Source organism: Callospermophilus lateralis, chromosome 15 (genome assembly GCF_048772815.1).
Source record: "Callospermophilus lateralis isolate mCalLat2 chromosome 15, mCalLat2.hap1, whole genome shotgun sequence".
NCBI classification, from domain to species: domain Eukaryota; kingdom Metazoa; phylum Chordata; class Mammalia; order Rodentia; family Sciuridae; genus Callospermophilus; species Callospermophilus lateralis.
Window position 1 is genome coordinate 46,351,839 of NC_135319.1, and position 20,957 is coordinate 46,372,795.

The following is a 20,957-nucleotide window of genomic DNA, read 5'->3' on the forward strand; positions in this document are numbered from 1 at the left end:
AAGTCACTCTGTTAACCAAATTAATTTTATTCTTTAATTGGAAATATTTATTTTATCAAATACAGAGCATTCCCCAAATCTAACTGGGAAAAGTCTGTGTGGTCAGAATGGTAGAAGAGGAACAACATAAATCTCTTGCAGTGCTCTCCACAGGTCATTATACCACAGCTTCTCAATTAACCTTCACCCCCCAGGCTGCCCAGGGCCTAAGGGAAGGCTGAGAAGTCTGGCCACAGAACAGTTTCTCATTATCATCTGTTCTTCTGAGTATTTAAGCACTGCTGCAGGAGCTCAAGTTTCCCCTAAGGGGAAAGAAACCCAGATTTTTCTGTTCTTGACCTATCTTATTTGTAACTACACTTTTTAATTTTTTTTAAGTTTCATTACAGCGTAATTGGCATACAATAAACTACTCATATTTAAAATGTACAATTTTATAAATGTTGACATGTATATTCCCATGAAACCATCACTATGGGCATATCTACTACTCCCCTACCCTTTTATAATTCTGCCTTCCGGCCCCTTCTCATCCATTTGAATTGTTTCCATTTGGGGATTATTACAAATAAAAAGCATCTGGGAATATTCATTTACAAGTCTTTTTGTAGATATGTGCTTTCATTTACCTTGGGTAAATACCTAGAAATAGATTTACTGGTCATATGGTAGCTATGATTAACTTTTTAAGAACTGACAAATAGCTTTCCAAACTGGTCTTATCATTTTACATTCCCACAACAAGTGTATGAGAGTTCCAACCCATCCCACACCCTTTCCAGCACTTGGTATGATCAGTCCTTCTTTAGTTTTGTTTTACAGTGCTGGGGATCAAATCCAGGGCCTCAGACATGCTGGGCAAGCACCCTACCACTAAGATACATTTCCAGACTTTTTTTGAGACCACTTCCCAAGTAGCTGGTAAATAGCTGAACCTAGTTAGTCTTTTTAATTTTACCCATTCTAATGGTTATGTGGTGATATCTAATTGTAATTTTAATGTGCATTTTTTAATGAATAATGATGTTGAACATCACATGATTATTTAGCATCTGTTCAGTATTTTGGCCCATTTTTTTTTAATTGAGTTGTTTCTTGTTACTAAGGTGCAAAATTGTTTGCTTTTGAGGAAGTCCAAATTGCTATGTCCTCTATAAAAATTCACACTTTTTATAACTTACTAAGTTATCTTTAGAAAACCCAAGGTACATGCCTATAATCCCAAAGATTCAGGAGACTGAATCAGAAGGATCTGAAGTTTGAGGCCTGGCTCAGCAACTTAATGAAACTCTGTCTCAAAATAAAAAATCAGAAAGGCTGGAGTTATAACTGAGTGGTAAAGTACCCCTGAATTCAATCACTAATACAAAAAAAAAAAAAAGAAAGAAAGAAAGAAAGAAAGAAAACAAGCTAAGCTTTTCTTTGATGTATTTCTCTCAATGTCTCATAGGTTTATCTCTCACAATTTAAGCCTATGATTCATTCCAACAGAATTTTTATAAATGTCATAAGGTAAAAGTTGAAGTGTTTTTTTTTCACATATGACAGTCTTATGTAATTTATTTAAAAGACTATCCTTTCCTCATTAAGTTTCCTTTCCTCATTAAGTTGCTTTGGCACTGTTGTCAAAAAGGAATTGGTTTTGTCACGCACCATAGCACATGCCTGTATTCCCAATGACATGGGAGGCTGAGGCAGGAGGATTCCAAGTTCATAAGCCAGCTTCAGCAACTCAGCAAGACCTTCAGCAATTTAGTAAGACCCTGTCTAAAAATAGAAAATTAAAAGGGTTGGAAATGTTGCTCAGTGATAAAATGCCCGTCAGTACAAAAAGAAAAGAAAGCAATCAGTCTTATAGAAGTAAGTTTATTTCTGTGCTCTGTTCATTCTATTAATCTATATGTCTATCTTTATGGAAGTATTGTAGTATATTGATTATCATAGTTTTGAAAACACATAATGTAAGTCTTCTGATTTTGTTCTTCATTTTCTAAGTTCTGTTTTAACTAATTTAAGTCCTTTGAATTTTCATATAAATTTTATAAGCAGCTTGTTAATTCCTATAAGACAACCTACTAGCTGGGTATGGCAGTACATGGCTATATGGAGACTGAGGCAAGAGGATTGCAGGTTTAAGGGCAGCCATGGCAATTTAGGGAGACCCTGTCTAAAAGTGAAAAATAAAAAGGGCTGGAAATGTAGCACAGTGGAAAGGTGCCCCTGGCTTCAATGCTCAACACCACAAAAAAAGGAAAAGAAAAGAAAAAGCCTGCTAGAATTTTGATTGGTATCACATTGGATCAATAAAAATTTCTTCAGAGCTGATAAAGATATTGAATCTTCTGACCTATGATCACTTTATATCTGTCCATTTATTTAGGTTTTTTGTTTTTTTTTTCAATTATCCTTAGAATTGTTTTGTTATTTTCAGTGTGCAGGTCTTGCATGACTTTATCAGGCAAATTTGATGCTGTGGGAAAACAGTAATTAACATGAATTTCAAATTGTTCATTGCTAGTATATGTAATTACAACACATATATATGCATACATATATAACCAATATAGATATTCAATTGAGTTTTATATACAGATTTTATATCCTGCAATTTTACTAAATTCACGCAGTAGTTCTCAGGTTTTTTTAGGTTTCATAGGATTTTCAAACTAGGGTTTCTCGTCATTGACATTATTGACAATGTAGGATGTTTGGCATTATCCCTGGCCTAGATAGACATAACACCTCCTAATCTAGCTATAACAACTAAAATGTCTCCAGATGTGGCCAAATATCTCCTTAGGGTCAAAATCTCCCACTTTGGAGAACCATAGGCATAAACAATCATGCCATCTGCAAACAGTGACAATTTTACTTCTGTTCTTAATGTTTTGTTTTGTTTTTCTTTCAATGCTAGATATTGATCCCAGAGGCACTCCACCACTGAGCTACATGTTCAGCCCTTTTTAATTTTGAGACAGGGGCTTGTTAAGCTGCTTAGACTGACCTAGAACTTGTGATCCTCCTTCTTCAGCTTTAAGTAGTGTTCTTAAGGGGGAAATATTCCATCATTTACTAAGAAATATATTACCACACAGTGGTACACACCTGTAATCTCAGCAATTCAGCAGACTGAAGCAGGATGTTTGCAAGTTCAAGGGCAGTCTCAGCAATTTAGTGAGACCCTGTCTTAAACTAAAAAATAAAAAGGACTGGCATTGTGGCTCAGTGGTAAAGCATGCCAGGGTTCAATGCCCATAACCACCCCCCTGCCAAAAAAATAAAATAAAAATAAAAGTGAGAGAGAGAGAGATTGTCAATTAAGTTTTCATAAGTGCTTTTTATCAGGATGAGAATATTCCCTTCTGTTTGTGTTTTGCCCAAAGTTTTTATTAGAAATAGATGTTGGAAGTTGTCAAATGCTTTTTCTGCTTCTATTAAGATGACCTTCTAAGGACTTCTTATTTAATCTGATAAATTATGTTGATTTTTAAATATTAAACCAACCTTGCATTCCTAGAATAACCTCTACTTATCATGATTTGCTAAATTTTTAAAATATTGTTATATTTGATTTTCTAAAATTTTCTGTAGAATGTTTGTAACTATATTCATAAGGAGTATTGGTCTACAGTTTTCTGATTTGGGTACTAGAGTAATGCTGGCCTTAAAAAATGAACTGGGTAGTATTTCTTTCCTTCCTCTCCACTCCCAAACACACACACACACACACACACACACACACAGAGAGAGTTTTCTAAAGAGTTTGTGTATCATTGGCATTATTTTTCTTAAATGTTGAGTAGAATTCAGCAATATCCTCTGGACCTGAAATTTTCTTTATAGGATGCTTTTTACTACAAAATGAATATATTTCATAGATACAGGACTATTCAAGTTATATAAATGAGTTTTGATTGTTTGTATCTTTCAAGAAATTTATCCTGTTCACCTGACTTCTCAACTTTTTGGGCTTAAGTTGTTAATTATGTTTCCTATTTATCCTGTTAATAAATATAGACTCTGTATTGTACCTGTGTCATCCCTAAAACTGGTATGTGTGTTTTCCCTCTCCCTCGAGATTTGTCTGTGTGGGCCTAGTTGCACTCCCAGTTCCACCTTCTCAGCTCATTGAGTCTGTCGGAATCTGCCTAGGTCGTCCCTCCTTATGTTTTGGCCTAGTAATTCTAGGCAATTTTGTTACTCATCTTTTGGTTGGTATGACCAAAATACCTGACAAGAAGGACTTAGCGGGCTGTGGACATAGCTCAATTGGTAGAGTGCTTGCCTCACATGTACAAGGCCTTCAGTTCGATCCCCAGCACCACAAAAAAAAAAAAAGAGAGAGAGGGAGGGAGAGAGGAGGAGAGATTTATTTTGACGCGCAGCAGAGGAAAACTTCTCAGTTTATGGCATCTAAGAAGCAGGTATCAAGAGAGAAAAAAGGGACCAGGAAGATAAACCCTTCTAGGGCATAACCCCAGTGACTTACATCCTAGATCCCACCTCCCAGTAGTTCATTCAGCTACTCATTGGAAGAATTTACCTCATCAGTGGTTGAGATCAGAGTCTTCATGATCCAATTATTTCCTAAACAACCACCTCTGAACCTTGCTGCACTGGGGACCAAACATTTTACCTCATTTGTACTCCTCTTTCATGAATCCTCTGTGGCTGATGTCCAGTATTTGAACAACTTTTTTTTTTAATATTTCTTTGTCATTTCTGGAGAAAGAGTAAATCTGGTTCCTTTTATTCCATCTTGATCAGAAGCAGAAGTCCTCAATGCTGTTTTCTACTTTATTGTAATTTAATGTCAAGCTGGTCCTTGGTGCTTGACTACAGAATTTATTTCACTGCTACTTCTGGGAATGAAAGGGAGATATAAGTTACTTCATAACTTTTCATCTCAGAAACGTATTTGGAAAGATATCCAGATAATAGAATTTTCTCCAAATACCAATAGTAGACTAATAATAACAACTATACAGAGGAAAGGGGAGAAAGCTAATCAATTATCAGTGATAAAGACCCCATGTAACACTATTTAGCCACTAATTTAAAAAAAAAAAATTTGTAGTTGTAGATGAACAGAATGCCTTTATTTTATTTGTTTATTTTTATGTGGTGCTGAGAATCGAACCCAGTGCTTCACATGTGCTAGGCAATTGTTCTGCCACTGAGCTACAGCCCCTAGCTACTAATTTTTTTAAACCTTTTAATCCCAAAGTAAAGAAAAGTATGGTAGTTTTAGCTTAGAAAGACCAGATTGATTTGATGGCAAGCTGTCATGCCCCCAACTTGAGTTCTTCAGGAGAAATATTAGGGGAAGATAATATGTTTAGGGAGAGACCTCTAACCCTTGGAGTTCTATGACTTACTTCCAAGGCTGAAGTGAGGTCTAGTGCTCACATTGTACTTTGTTCTGACCCACTGACATTTCTGATGCTGTAATGTAATACTCATATTCCTCCTTTTTGTCTGTGTTCTAGGTTTTCTGTCTCAGCTGGTCTGTGATAAACCTCTGACTGAATGCATCCGTGCCGGCCACTATGCAGCAAATGTCATAATTAGGCGAACCGGCTGCACCTTTCCTGAGAAGCCAGATTTCCACTGATGGTAGAGCAGATAACCTAGGCCCAGGAGTACAGTCACTGCCCTGATTGCTTCCTGAGAATTCCCACATTAATAAAGAAGAAAATTATCTGCTATCTTTCCTACTATAATAACATTCATTCTTAATTTAGAGGGCACAGTAATGCTTGCAGAATATTTAGTCTCTTAACAACCTGAAAAAAAAAAAAAAAACTGTTTATTTCCTTAGTTTGTTAATGCCTCTTAAATGTCAGTTCAATTGGAATATAACATTTCAGTAGAAATTTTTATTTCATGTTCAATTACTTTGTAAATTCATGTGTGTGCAGTAAATTGATCCATTTCTGCTTTGAATGCAGATGCAATTTAATATAATAGATTTTTTAAAAGAAATTAATCCTAACACATCAATCTTTAGCTTTTTATATAAACATATTTAATTTAGGAGTGTGTAAGTGGCACATACACAGATAAATGTACCACATATATACATGATAAATGGTCAGATAAGGTACAGAAATATTTATCTTGCCAAATTATTTAAAATGTCTCTTCAGTGTGTACTCAAACGTATAATGAACTTTGGATAACTGAATAAATTGCCAAATTTTAAGTTGTATTACAATATTCAAAGTATGACCTTATGCTTACTTATGGTACTCTGTAATTTGATACAAATAAAAACTTGTCATATAGGAATTTTTTCTGTCTTTGCCCTATACTCAATAAAATTAAGGAAGAAAAATTATTACTTAGTAGTAGCCCTGAAGTGAGATCTCATTTGTTGATATGGTCAGAAAGAAAGTATATAATATGTAGGAAAATAATGGTATTGAGCCAGACACAGTGGTGCATGCTTATAATCCCAGCTATCTGGGAGGCTGAGACAGAAGGATGAAAGTATGAGGCCAACCTGGGCAACGTAGCGAGACCCTGTCTCAAAATAAAAAGAGCTGGGGATAATGCTAAGCGATACAGCACCCCTGAGTTCAATCCCCAGTACCTCAAAGAAAAATAGAAAGAAAGATAATAGTATTGAATAAGCAGAAGAAAGAACTAGCAAACTTGAAGACATGTTAATTGAAATTATCCAATCTGAAGAACAGATAATAAGAATGGATACAGGGCTGGGGATGTGGCTTAAGCGGTAGCGCGCTCGCCTGGTATGCGTGCGGCCTGGGTTCGATCCTCAGCACCACATACAAACAAAGATGTTGTGTCCGCTGAAAACTAAAAAAAAAAATAAAAAATAATAATAATAAAATAAATAAATAAAAAGAATGGATACAAATGAACAGAGCCTGAAAGACTCAAGGGACTCCATCAAGCATCAATAGCATGCTCATCACAGGAATTTGAAGTACCAGGAAAGAAGAGAAGAAAAAGGAGCAAAAAGAATAGTTGATGAAATAATGGCTGAAACTTCCCAATTTTGTTGATAAACATTAATATACACATCCAATAAGGATCAACAAATTCCAAATTTGATAAACTCAGAGATCCACTTTGAAGCACAGCATGTCAAAAAAACAAAGGAAAAGCCAGATGCAGTGACACACATGTATAACCTCAGCCATTTAGCAAGGCCCTAAGCAATTTAGCGAGATCTTGTCTTAAAATAAAAAAATGTTTAAAAGAGCTGGGGCTGGGGGCTGGGGATGTGGCTCAAGTGGTAGCGCGCTCGCCTGGCATGCATGTGGCCCGGGTTCGATCCTCAGCACCACATACAAACAAAGATGTTGTGTCTGCCGAAAACTAAAAAATAAATAATAAAAAAAAAATTCTCTCTCTCTCTCTCTCTCTCTCTTTAAAAAAAAAAAAAAAGAGCTGGGGCTGTAACTCAGTGGTAAAGCACCCTTGTGTTCAATACCTAGTAACAAAAAATATTAATGATAATTAAATTTAAAAGAACTAGGGGTATGATTCAGTCGTAGAGGGTCTCTCCAGCATCAATCAACAGTACTAAAAAAAAAACGTAAAAAATGTTGAGTAGCAAAAGAGAAGCAACTCATCACATGCAGGGTATCCACAAGAAGATTAACAGCTGACTTCTCAATAGAAATAAGGGAAGCCATGGGCCAGGGCTGTAGCTCAGTGGTAGAACACTTGCCTAGCATGGTCAAGGCCCTGGGTTCCATCTGTGCCGTGGGGAAATAATAAATAAATAAATAAATAAATAAATAGATGATGGAAGCCAAAGAGCAGTGGATCAAGAGAATTTGAAAATGCTAGATAATCAGGCACATGTGTAGCCTGATTGGAGAATCGACATTGTCTTCATTTGCAGACAACACGATTGTATATCTAGAAATCCAATGAACCCTAAAAAAAAGATTACTAGAGCTAATAGGCAAGTTCAGCAAAGTTGAAGGATTAATATACAAGAATTCTTTTTCCATATGCAAATAGTGAAAAACTGGGAATTAAAATTAATAAATTAATAAAATGCCATTTATGATAACATCAAAAATATAAAATACACCGGGTACATGTCTATAATCCCAATGGCTCAGGAGTTTGAAACAAGAGAATTGTGAGTTCAAAGCCAACCTCAGCAAAAAGCAAGGCACTAGCACGAGGCAACTCAGTGAGATCCTACAAAAAAATAGAGCTGGGGATATGGCTCAGGGGTCGAGTCCCCCTGAGTTCAATCCCAGTATCCCCCCCAAAAAAATATGGAATACCAATAAAGATGTGAGTCTACTGCACTGGAGACTACAAAACATTGCTGAGAAATTAAAGAAGACATAAATAGATAAACCTTTACATGGGTCAGAACACTTAACATATTGTTCACCTGTTTCAAATGCACTAGTCAGGTGTTCTTAGTAGATCCACGGAATTGTGCAACCACAATGTATAGAACATTTTTGTCCACCTAAAAAAGTTATTTAGCAATAACTCCCCCTTCCCTTAACTCTCAGCCCTAAGCAACAACTAACCTACTTTATATTACTACAGATTTGCTTATTCCAGATATTTCCGATAAATGGAGGCATTCAGTATCTGGTCTTTTGTGATTGGCTTGTTTCTCTTAGCATAATTTTTTCAAGGTTCATCCATATTGTAGCATGATTCAGTATTTTATTCCTTTCAATTCCCAAACACTGTGCTGTTGTAAAAGCACATCACATTTCATTTATCTATTCAACCTCAACCTCCCAAGTCATTGGGATTACAGGTGTATACCACCATGCCCAGCTCATATGTAAACGTTTCTTTTTTTAATATTTATTTTTTAGTTGTAGTTGGACACAATACCTTTATTTTATTTATTTATTTTTATGTGGTGCTGAGGATCGAACCCAGGGCCTCACACACGCTGAGCGAGCACTCTACCACTGAGCCACAACCCCAGTCCCTCATATGTAAACTTTTTAAAGAACTACAAAACTTTTGGGGCTGGGGTTGTGGCTCAGTGGTAGAGTGTTTGTCTAGCACGTGTGAGGCCCTGGGTTCGATCCTGAGCACCACATAAAAATAAATAAACAAAATTATGCCCACCTACAACTAAAAAAATATTTTTAAAACAAAGAGGGTGCACAGTTGGTAGAATGCTTGCCTCATATGCACAAGACTCTTGGTTCAATCCCCAGCACCATAAAAATACTGTTTTCCGTAATAGCTACAAAATTTTATACTCCCATCAGAATTCTGTTAAGATTCCAATTTGTGGGGCTGGGGATGTGGCTCAAGCGGTAGCGCGCTCGCCTGGCATGCGTGCGGCCTGGGTTTGATCCTCAGCACCACATACAAACAAAGATGTTGTGTCCGCCAAAAAAACTAAAAAATAAATGTTAAAATTTTCAAAAAAAAAAAAAAAAGATTCCAATTTGTTAAAACCTTACAGTACTGATTATTGCCTGCCTTTTGTATTATAGACATTCTAGTATCTTTTTTTTTTTTAAGAGACAGAAAGAGAGAGAGAGAAAATTTTATTATTTATTTTTTAGTTATCAGCGGACACAACATCTTTGTTTGTATGTGGTGCTGAGGATCGAACCCAGGCCACACGCATGCCAGGCGAACGCGCTACCGCTTGAGCCACATCCCCAGCCCCCATTCTAGTACCTTAAGAGTATCTCGTGTTTGTCTTTTTTTTATTGTGACAAAATATATAACATAAAATTTGCCATTTTAGCCATTGTAAGTGTACATGGCACTGATCACATCCACAGTGTTGTGCAATCATCACTGTTTCCACAACTTTTCCAACATCCTGAGCAGAAATTCCATACCCATTAATAGGAACTCCCCACCTTTTCTCCCTTCTGATCCCTGGTAACTTTTAATCTACTTTCTGTTGCTATAATTTGCTTGTTCTAGATGTTTGATATAAGTGGAATCATTTCTTTTATATCTGGTTTATTTTCATTTAATATGTTTTCAAGATTCATCCAGAGAATAATTATATATCAGAACTTCATTCCTTTTTATGGCTGAATACTCTTCCACTGTATGGAAGAGTATTAGCACAATACTCTAGGTATTTACCACAATCTTGTTCACCCATTTATTTGTTGAAGGACATTTGAGTCATTTCTACCTTTTGGCAATTGTGAACAATGCTACAATGATCATTAGCAAAGATCAAAACAAGTATCTTGAGTCTCTGTTTTCAAGTCTTTCAGATAAATACCTAGGAGTGTGTCAGTCTATTCTGTGATACTAAAACAAAATACCTGTGGTTGGATACTTTATACCACATGAAAAGTGAAAGTACATGAGGTTGTAGTGTTTCTTAACATTCCACTCTTAAAAACTAACCCAGTCCCACAACAACTGACCCATTCCCAAGAGAAAGCATTAATCCAATTCATGAGGGTAGATCCTCCATGACAATAACTTCTACTGGACCACTGCTTAAAGATCCCACCACCTCAGAGCACTTGTCTAGCATCTGCAAGGCCCTGGGTTCAATCTCTAGTACTGAAAAAAAAAAAAAAAAAAAGATACTGTTAAACCAGGTACAGTGGTGCATACCTATAATCCCAGCTACTTGAGACGCTAAAGAAGTATTGAAAGTTCAAGGCTAGCCTGAGAAATTTAGCAAGACCCTGTCTCAAACTAATATAATAACAAGTGGCACACTCCTGTAATCCCAGGAATGGGAAGCTGAGAATCACAAGTTTGAGTCTACTCTGGACAATTTAGTGAGACATCTCAAAAAGAATTCTCAGTAATAGAACACTCCTGGGTTGGATCTCCAGTATCACAAAAATAAATCTAATTAATTTAATTTTAAAAGTCCAGAACTGTGGCTCAGTGATAGAGTGCTTGCCTAGCATACACAAAGCCCAGGTTCAATCCCTAGCACATACACACACCAAAAAAGCACACAGTTAAGAAAATGGAAGAATTGGCTGGGGTTGTGGTTCAGTGGTAAAGCACTTGCCTAGTATGTATGAGGCACTGAGTTCGATCCTCAAACCCACATAAAAATAAAAAAGAAAATGGAAGAATGTATTGGCAAAACATTTGGTAAAGGAGTTATATCAAGAATACATGCTGAGGGCTCGGGCTGGGGCTCAGCAGTAGCGCGCTCGCCTGGCATGCGCGGGGCGCTGGATTCAATCCTCAACATCACATAAAAATAAAATAAAGATATTGTGCCTACCTAAAACTAAAAAATAAGTATTTTTTTAAAAAAGAAAAAAGAATACATGCTGAACTCTCAAGACTTAATTTTAAAAGTGGATGAGATTGGGCTGAGGGTATAGCTCAGTTGGTAAAGTGCTTGCCTCACATGCACACACACACACACACACAAAAAAAAAAAAAAAAAAAACATGGGTGAGATTGTGTAGACTTGTAATTCCAGCAATCTGGAGATGTTCAATCCCCAATATCATAAAAAATTAAATTTAAAAAAATACAAACGAAACAGCCTGATTTTATAAATAAGCAGATTTGAACACATACATCATCAGATAAGCACATGAAAAGATCATGAGCATCTAAAAGTACAAATAAAAACCACAAGACACCTCTTCATACCTTTTGGAATCAATAGAATTTAAAAGACCCATTATACCAAGTATATAGAAGAATTGGAACTTTCATACACTGCTCCAGGGAATATATAATGGTATAGCCATTTTGGAAGCTTCTTATGTTTTATACCAATCACATAATCTAAACATTCTACTCAGGTATTTACCCAAGAAAAATAAAAGTGTATATTCAAAGACTCATGCAGATTTATGTCTAGTAGTCTCAAAATTATAAACAACCCCTATGTCCATTAACAGGTAAATGGGTAAACAAATTGTGGTGTGTTCATACAATGGAATCTTACTCATCAATAAAAAGAAATGGATTATTGATCGAATCAGTGTCATAGATGAATCTCAAAATAATTATACTCAGTAGAAAAAGCCAGACAAGGGCCGGGGTTGTGGCTCAGTGGTAGAGTGCTCACCTCGCATGTGTAAGGCCCTGGGTTCGCTCCTCAACACCACATAAAAATAAGTAAGTAAAATAAAGATATTGTGTCCAACTACAACTAAATGTTAGGTCAATTTGAGGTGATTAAGCAACCTGTGCACTGGAAAGAACCACCAATTAGGTGCCCACACAACTACCTGTCAATCAGCAGTCTCCTGACCAATCCTGGATCTTAGCAAGTTCCCCCAACCAATCCTAGTAGGACAAGGGACTCTAAAAACCTCCCTTTCCTGTCCCAAGCCCTCCCTTCCTGTCCTAAGCCCAATAAAAATTCCAGTCTGGTGGAGCCCCTGTGCTTGCTTCTCCTCACACCCTCCTCTTACCTGCTCTGTCTCCCAGAGGGTTCCGCCTGGCAGCAAAGTCTCAATAAAGCATCATTCAACGGCCTTTTTAAATCTGCCTCCTTTGGTCTCTGCTGCCTGTCCATACACTAAAAAATAAATATTTTTTAAAAAAGAAAAAGGCAGGCCAAAAGGAGTATATCCTGTAGGATTTTTTTATGTAAAACTCTAGAAAATGCAAACTAAACCATAGTGACGGACAGCAAATCAATGATGGTTTTGGAACACCAGGGTGAGGGACTGGGGCTGAGTAAGAAGAGTGGATTTCGGTGGGGAAGGAGGAGTACTTCCTGGGCTCCAGGCTACTTGGGAGGCTGAGGCAGGCTGATGGCCAGAACCCAAGAGCTCAAGGGCAACTGGGCAAACTGAAAGGTGAGTGACTCACCCGAGATGGAGATTAAACCAAGAAATTTTATTGGAGGGGCTGCCTCTAGAGGAAGGAGAGTAGAGGCAGAAGGCAGAGAGCATGTGCTTACAAGCTTTGGCTTAAGAAGGCGGGTGCTGATTGGCAGGGTGACTCAGGAACAGTGAGCAGACACTGTGTCCTGCGAGGATTGGTTGAGAAAACTTTTGAATTTGGCGCTCTTGGCGACCTTCAGAGAGGAGGGGAGGGGTAAGGGATTCCCTGATGTTCTCCAAAGACTGAAACTTAACTGCAGCAGGGAGCCTCCCACACACCCAACACAAACAACATGACCCTGTCTCAAAACAGCAGGGGTGGGTAATGTATGAGGAACATTTTAGAGTGATGGATATGTTCATTGTCACAACTGTGGTGTTTGGCGTGTTTGTTCATATGTCATATACTTCATGTTTTTGCATCCCATTGTGTGTCATAGAGCTGTTTTTGAAATCACATGTGGCTGGGCATGGTGGCACATGCCTATAACCCTAGCAATTCAGGAAGCTGAAACAGGAGGATTGTAAGTTTGAAGTCAGCCTGGACAATTTAGCAAGACCCTGTCTCAAAATAAAAAGGATCCAGGATGGGCTGTGGCTAAGTGATAGAGTGCTGGTCTCCCTTGTATGAGGCGTGTCAGGATGTAGCTTGATGTTAGAGTGCCCTTAGTCCAATCTTCAGTACCACGGTGGAGGTGGGGGCAGAGAGTGAGATAGAAATGAAAATGTACACGCACTTACTCAAAAAAAAAACAAAAACAAAAAAACTGGGCATGGTGGTGCATGCTTGTAATCCCAGGGGCTCTGGAGGCTAAGGCAGGAGGATCTTGAGTTCAAAGCCAGCCTCAGGACTGGTGAGGCGCTAAGCAATTCAGTGAGACCCTGTCTCTAAATAAAATACAGAATAGGGATGGGAATGTGCCTTAGTGGTCAAATGCCCCTGAGTTCAATCCCCTGATTTCCCCTACAAGAAAAAAAAAGATTTATTAATCATCATAATATTCTGAATAATAGTTATTTTTAATCACTAAATATTGAAAACAGCTCAAATGTCCATTAACTTATGAGTGTACAAATATGCTGTATCCATTGGATGGAATATTATGTGGCCATAAAAAAAGATTCAAGTACTAATGCATATTGCAGCATGAATAAACCTGAAAAATGTTATGATAAGTTAAAAAGACATCACAGAAGACCACATGTTGTGCAATTTTATTTACATAAAAACTCCAAAATAGGCAAATCTATTAGAGACAGAAAGTAGCTTATTAATGCCTAGAGTTGGGAGCAGGGGAGAATGGGAAGTGACTGATTATAGACACAGGCTTTCTCTTGGGATGATGAAAAAGTTCCAAAATTAGATTATGGTAATAGTTGCCCCACTAAGTAAATATACGAAAAGCTATTGATTCATGCTCTTTAAACTAGTGAACTTTGTCATATAAATTATACCTCAAAAAGCACTGGAAAATTACGTATGTGGCTGTAATTATATTTCTGTTGGACAGTCCTCTCAGAGGGACCCAGTTTGCTGCAAAATCTTGGCCAGTGTTAAGTGGAAGGAATATAATGGTGCTCATTATATGCCTGTCCTGCAGATAATAAGTGTTTAAGAGTATTTTCTTGTTTTTAAAATAGGACAAATGTTGCAGCCAATAAAAAATATATAGGAGATCATTTTGATCCCATTTTTTAAAAAATCTATCACATATAAAAGATTTTAAATATTTATATTTGAGAAGTAATAATTAGATTCTGTAAAGTTAACTTGCACAAACAAACGACTTTCACATCTTGGGTAGTTTTAGCCTTTGGGACTTTCTCATAATCACTGAGGACAGCATTCCCCACTCTCTGCCCAGTTTACATCATCAGAGTTTCCATCTTGTTGGATTGCTGCCTTGGGAAAGTTCAGGCAGAAGACAGCTTTCTAATCAAGTGCCACTTAATGGTGTGTCAAAATGTGTCTGCCTCAAGTCTTAAATCCACTGGATGAATTTAACTGAGTTTGATGCCAGAATCAAACTTTTTGGCCGTAAGCTAAAGCAGGGTATCTGTGTCCATGTGGGACATGACAATATCTGTTATTTATTTTATTCCCCAAAATGGAACTTTCTTCTATTCCCTTTTAAAGGTGATCCTAAAATGTCCTATTCAGAAAATAAGAGCAGGGTGTGGTGATGCACACCTGTGATCCCAGCAACCAGAAGCCAAGGCAGGGAGGATTGCAAGTTTGATACCAGCCTCAGCCACTTAGCAAGAACCTGTCTCAAAAACACAAAAAGGGCTGGAGATGTGGCTCAGTGGTAGAGCACCCCTGGGCTCAATCCCCAGTACCACAATTAAATAAATAAATAAAAGGGAGAGAGACAACTCATAGTAATTCATTATGTGGACAATGGCAGATACGTTAAAGGCTTTTTAGATTCCAAGAAATCATTCCATGATTTCTCATTAAGCCTCAACCCAAGTTTGGATTTGGACAAACTCCCTAGAGTTTAGGAGAGTTCTGGAGATTTCAAAATACAAAATAAAAATAAAAAGTGCTAGGGGTGTAGCTTGGTGGTAGAGTCCCCCCGGGGGTTTAGTCCCCAGGAGAGAGAGAAGGGGGAGAGAGAGACTGATAGAAAGAGGAGAAAGAAGAGGAGAGGGAGGGGGAGGAGGAGGGGAACAGGAGGAGGAAGAAGAAAGGGGAGGAGGAAAAGGAGGAGAGACTAGGAAGGAAGTGGAAAGGCCTAATGGTTCCACCCTAATCCCTCCTGTGACTACATTAACATGGCTAAAAGGACATTTCTTAAGTAATGAAGGCTACAGACTTCTAAATAGACTTTTTTTTTTTTTTTTTTAGTTGTGGGTGGACACAATACCTTTATTGTATTTTTAGGTGGTGCTGAGGATCCCACCACCCAGTGCCCCACACACGTGAAGCAAGTGCTCTACCACTGAGCTACAACCCCAGCCCCTAAACAGACTTTTAAATAAGGAGACTCTTCTGGAAAATATGGGAAGTCCAGTCTAATCACAAGAACCTTTAAAAGCAGAGACCTTTCTCTGACAGGAAGCAAGGGAGATAAGGCAAGCGATATCGAAGGATTGGAAGCTTGAGATGGACCTAATACGCCACTGAAGTAAGGGTGATGTGTGACGAGGCACACAGGAAACCGCAAGAGCACAGACAGGCTCTGGGCCAACAGTCAGAGAGGAAGTGGAACCTCAGCTGTACAACCACAAGGAACTGAATTTGACCAACAACCTGAATAAGCTCGTGGGCAGGTTCTTCCCCAGAGACTTCAGTCAAGAGCAAAACTCAGTCAACAAGTTGATTCCAGAATCTGGAGAGGACAGTAGTAGTTTGCCAAACCCCTCAGACTTCAGAATACAGAGTCATGATAATAAGTGAATGCAGTTTTAAGCTACTAAGTGTGTGGCAATCTATAACCAGCAATAGTAAACTCATAGATGATCTGTTTAAAAGTTAGAGAACTAGGAGCCCCCGTGGGCTTAAAAAGTTCATAGGAAAAGTAGGTGGGATGGTGCTTAAACTTAAAGTTTGGGAAGCACATCCAGGGATAGAAGTAGGAACATTATGAGATGGATTATATTAGATCACAGAGCCAGGGCCTTGGCTCACTTGTACTCTGCTGCAGGCAGGGATTGGCCTGATGGATTTTGCTAGAGTTGTACAAATTGCAAAAGATGTGGCAGATGGAGACACCTGCACTCACCAAGCTCTCATCAAACAGCTCTAGGATGAGGGGTGTTTGTTTTCCTAAGGGAAAAGTCCTTTGAAGAAGTGATCATACAAGGCCACCATTCCCATGTGAGGAGACAGGACCAAAACAAGAAAGGCATTTCTATCTGGGCATGATGGTGCATCCCCTGTGGTCCTAGCTGCTAGGTAGGCTGAGGCAGAAGGATTGCAATTTCAAGGCCAGTCTATGGCAATTTAGGGAGAACCTATCTCAAAGCTAAAATTTTTTAAATGGGCCAGAGGTATGGCTCAATGGCAGAGTGCCTGACTAGCATGTACGAGACCCTGGATTGATCTCTAACACCAGAAAAAAATATATAAAACTTTTTAAATTTAAATGTAAAAAAGGGGTTGTGTTTAAAGCTCAGTGATAAAGAGTCCCTAGATTCAGTCCCCAGGATGAAGGAAGGAAGGAAGGAAGGAAGGAAGGAATATTTCTTACCATCTTATCATCTGGCCTGTTGTATAAATCTCCATTCTAGCCCATTTCCATAAATTCTCCCAAAGATCTGGTTTCAGGGAAGCTGGGACCTTTTCTCAGTTCTAGTTGTCTTCTAGTTGAAGTTTCTAATTTAATATGATTATTAAGAAGTGACAAGGAAACAATTCCAATGCTTCATAAAGTATAGAAATAATGACAAGTTTTTCAAATTATTTTACAAAACTAACACAACCCTTCTGTCAAAACAGACACATAGGACACACACACACACACACACACACACACATACCCACACTAACCAAACAAGACTAGTCTCTCTTACAATGTTTATATGAAATTTATAAACACATCCTCAATGGAATATTAGCAAATCTAATCCACATGTACAATATATTAAAATAATAATATTACTTACCTATTATTCTAGACCCTTTCCCAAGAATGCAAAGATAATTGATATTTTAGAATCTGTCAATACTACATACAGACTATGTGTGTTTTGTTTGCTAGTATAATCCTGTTTCATAGCACCATGCCTGTCACAAAGTAGACAGTAAGTATTTGTTGAATGACTAAAACAAATGTTCACTACAATAATCAATTTGAAAATAAAATGGTAAGGGAAAAAATCTCATTCAATTAGCAATTATAGCAAATGTGTGTGTGTGTGTTTCTGTTACCTGTGAGTAAACAAAATATATATTAAATCTTCATGAGACTGGGGGTGTGGCTCAGTGGTAGAGCATTTGCCTAGCATGCACCAGACCCTGCGTTCCATCCCCAGCAATTGAAAAACAAAATGTATTCTGAAACAGCTGCTGTATGTTGGAATAAATGTACATAGGCTTACAAGGTGATTCTTTGGAAGACAAAACTCATTTACTAGGAGCAGTGGTGAACACCTGTAATCCCAGAGCCTGGGGAAATTAAGGCAGGAGGATTGTGAGTTCAAGACCAGTTTCAGCAACTTAGCAAGACCCTGTCTTAAAATAAAGAATAATTTTTTTTAAAGGGCTGGGGATATAGCTGAGTAGTAAAGTTCAATCTGCAGTATAAAAAATAAAAATAAATTTTAAAAAACTCATTTAGATGTAAATGTTTTCACCTGGCCTGGTGGCACACACCTGTAATCCCAGCATCTCAGGAGGCTGAGGCAGGAGGATTGTGAGTTCAAAGCCAGCCTCAGCAATAGTGAGGCACTAAGCAACTCAGTGAGACCCCGTCTCTAAATACAATACAGAATAAGGCTGGGGATGTGACTCAGTGGTAGCGTGCCCCTGAATTCAATCCTTGGCACCCCAAAAAAGAATGCTTTTTATACTGAAACTCTATAGTCATTTTCTACACATTCTCCGCCTCAAAATACCCAGACTATTTCCTTCACTCAACAAAGACTTTCTGAGTGTCTAGAATGTGCTAAGCTGCGCTGCAGACTCAAGATCTTTGTTCTCCTGGAGCTGATGTTGTGGACTATTGGGTTGTGGTTGGATGACTTATCTGTGGGCACCTGTCCTCATCCTCTGGAGAGGACACTCACAAACACCCTGGCACCCTGGGTTTAGCCTTGGAGACTTGGGAGTTTCTGGGTGCTGCCTGCCACATACACAACTGTGTAACTCAGGACAACTGTATTGACTGTGGACTTCCATCTCCTCATTTACAAAAATAGTATTACAGAAATAATTTTTATCTTTTTATTGGCAGGGGGAGGACTGGGGATTGAACTCAGGGGCACTCAAATACTGAGCCATATCCCCAGCCCTATTTTGTATTTTAATTAGAGGCAGGGTTTCACTGAGTTGGTAAGTGACTTTTTAGTTGCTGAGGGTGGCTTTGATCCTCCTGTCTCAGCTTCCCGAGCCACTGGGATTACAGATGTATGCCACTGCACCCAGCTTCTTTTTTATTTTTTTTCAGTGCTGGGGATTGAACCACAGGATGCTCTACACTAAGCTACATCCCCAGTCCTTTTATTTTCTACTTTAAAGACAGGGTTTTGCCAAATTGCTTAGGGCCTTGCTAAATTGCTGAGGTTACCCTTGAACCTGCAATCCTCCTGAGACTCCTGAGTTGCTTGGATTATAGGTATGTGCCATTGCTCCTGGCCTTTCTTACCTTTTATTTTGGTACAGGGTCTTGCTAAATTGCCCAGGTTGGCCTCAAACTTGAGATCATCCTGCCTCAGCCTCCCGAGTTACTGGGATTACAGGTGTGCACCACTGTACCTGGCTTGTTTTTTCTTTTTTAAAAATATATTTATTTTTTAGTTTTAGGTGGACACAATATCTTTATTTTATTTTTATGTGGTGCTGAGAATCGAACCCAGTGTCTCACGCATACCAGGCGAACGTGCTACCACTTGAGCCACATCCCCAGCCCCTGGCTTGTTTTTTCTACAACCAGAAAGAAATGAGTTGTGACCCACAACAAACAAATGAACACACACACACACACAATTGGAAGGCCTGTTCACAAATACCAAAGCCACTTTCAATTCAGAAACATCTGTTTTTCTAGTGGAAAGCCATCTGGCAAGGAAAAACCCTGGTTGTTGGTAACTGCTGGCCTTAGACAAATGACCTCACCTCTTTAGGCTCTGTAAAATCAGGCTCCTGGCCTCGAAAATCTCTGAAGTCCCTCCATTTCTAAAATTGTAGTTTGTGATCACTCATTTCCACTCAACAACTATACATCGATCACTCTGTGCCAGGCACTTTTCAGGGACCACAAAGGGAAATGACTACTCAGAGATCTGAGGATCCAGCATCCTTCTACACCTGAGTAGGAGACGGAGATGGAAGTGGGCATACGTGTGCTGTTCCAGGGTGCATATGTGACATGCATGAAGATCCTCAGCAGTCAGCTACAACTTCTGCTTGTCTCCTTATCTGGACTATTGCCATTTTTGAAGACCAGTAAATGTGCAATGAATATAGTAGCAGTTGTCAAACATTTTTACCCTGTTTCCACTCCCTGCCTTGGAGGAATGGGGTTTGTTTCAAGTAATGGCCAGACTCTGCTTAGGGTGAGCCCTAATGATAAGAACAAATGCTGTGTGTTATAAAGACTAATGCAGAATACAAAATATAGCTGATCGCTGAGTTGATTATCTTATATAGGCCTAAATGTGGCCGTCTGTCCCTCATTCCTCCACCTTGTTTACTTTTGTCAGATTTTTTTTAAAGAAAGTCAACATCTTGCATAACATTTCTAGTAACCCCCCAAAAAAACGTTGCCTCATGTAAGACTGACAGCCACATCCGTTTGGTCACTTTCCATCAGGAGATACTGTTTGGATTGTCAGCTCAAAAGCTCCCGCTACCCAACAAGGCCAAATGCCAATGCAGGAAAAAACCTCCAAGCCGACCAAGTTTATTTCTAATGCCAAACACAGCTTTGAAATACAGGTTTAGACAGCATGTGAACTGTGGGTGAATAATTGCTTCAACAGGATCAGCCCTTTAAGGGCCAAAGGAGTAAACATGATCTTCCTTGTGAATAAAATGCAAGGGTTGTGCAGAGATGAGACATATTAAGGTTTACCGTCAGCAGCACAGTCAGGAGTAGACTCTTTCCTTGCTCAAGTGTGAAAGCCCATCTATAAACAGCGTTAACAGCTCCGTGGTGCCAGACAATTGCACCATTGAAAGACAAGACTGGTAAGTGCTCCCTATTTCCAGGGATTATTCTGTGCGTCTCAGAAGTAGGGTGCTTTGTCCTGCTTCCCCTTTATGTGAATAAATGTCTTTTTCTTCTAGAAGCCCCCGCTCCTGCTCTCAGTCTCTTGCCATTATTGTTTAGCTGTTTCAGCAGCAGGGAAGCCGAGGTAGAAGGAGCTGGCCACAAAATAGGCCCATTACAGTGCCTAGGAGGGTATATCCTCTCTAGAAATTGCTCTTTGGCCACAGACCCATTACTCCAGGTGAACTCAGGATGATTGGGGGTATGTTTTTTTTTTTTTTTTCTGTGAACCAATAAATTC

At 38.7% G+C, this 20,957-nt stretch overlaps 1 protein-coding gene across 2 annotated transcripts in view; it reads left to right on the top strand.

Moving 5' to 3' along the window:
* Adk (adenosine kinase) overlaps positions 1-5,789 on the top strand; it is a 479,685-nt gene extending 473,896 nt beyond the window's left edge. For both annotated transcript variants that reach the window (XM_076834150.1, XM_076834152.1), the window contains exon 11: positions 5,490-5,789. In XM_076834150.1, coding sequence (XP_076690265.1) covers positions 5,490-5,614 — 125 coding nt within the window. In that variant the 3' untranslated portion in view covers positions 5,615-5,789. The remainder of the gene's footprint in view (positions 1-5,489) is intronic.
* Positions 5,790-20,957: the final 15,168 nt, after the last annotated feature.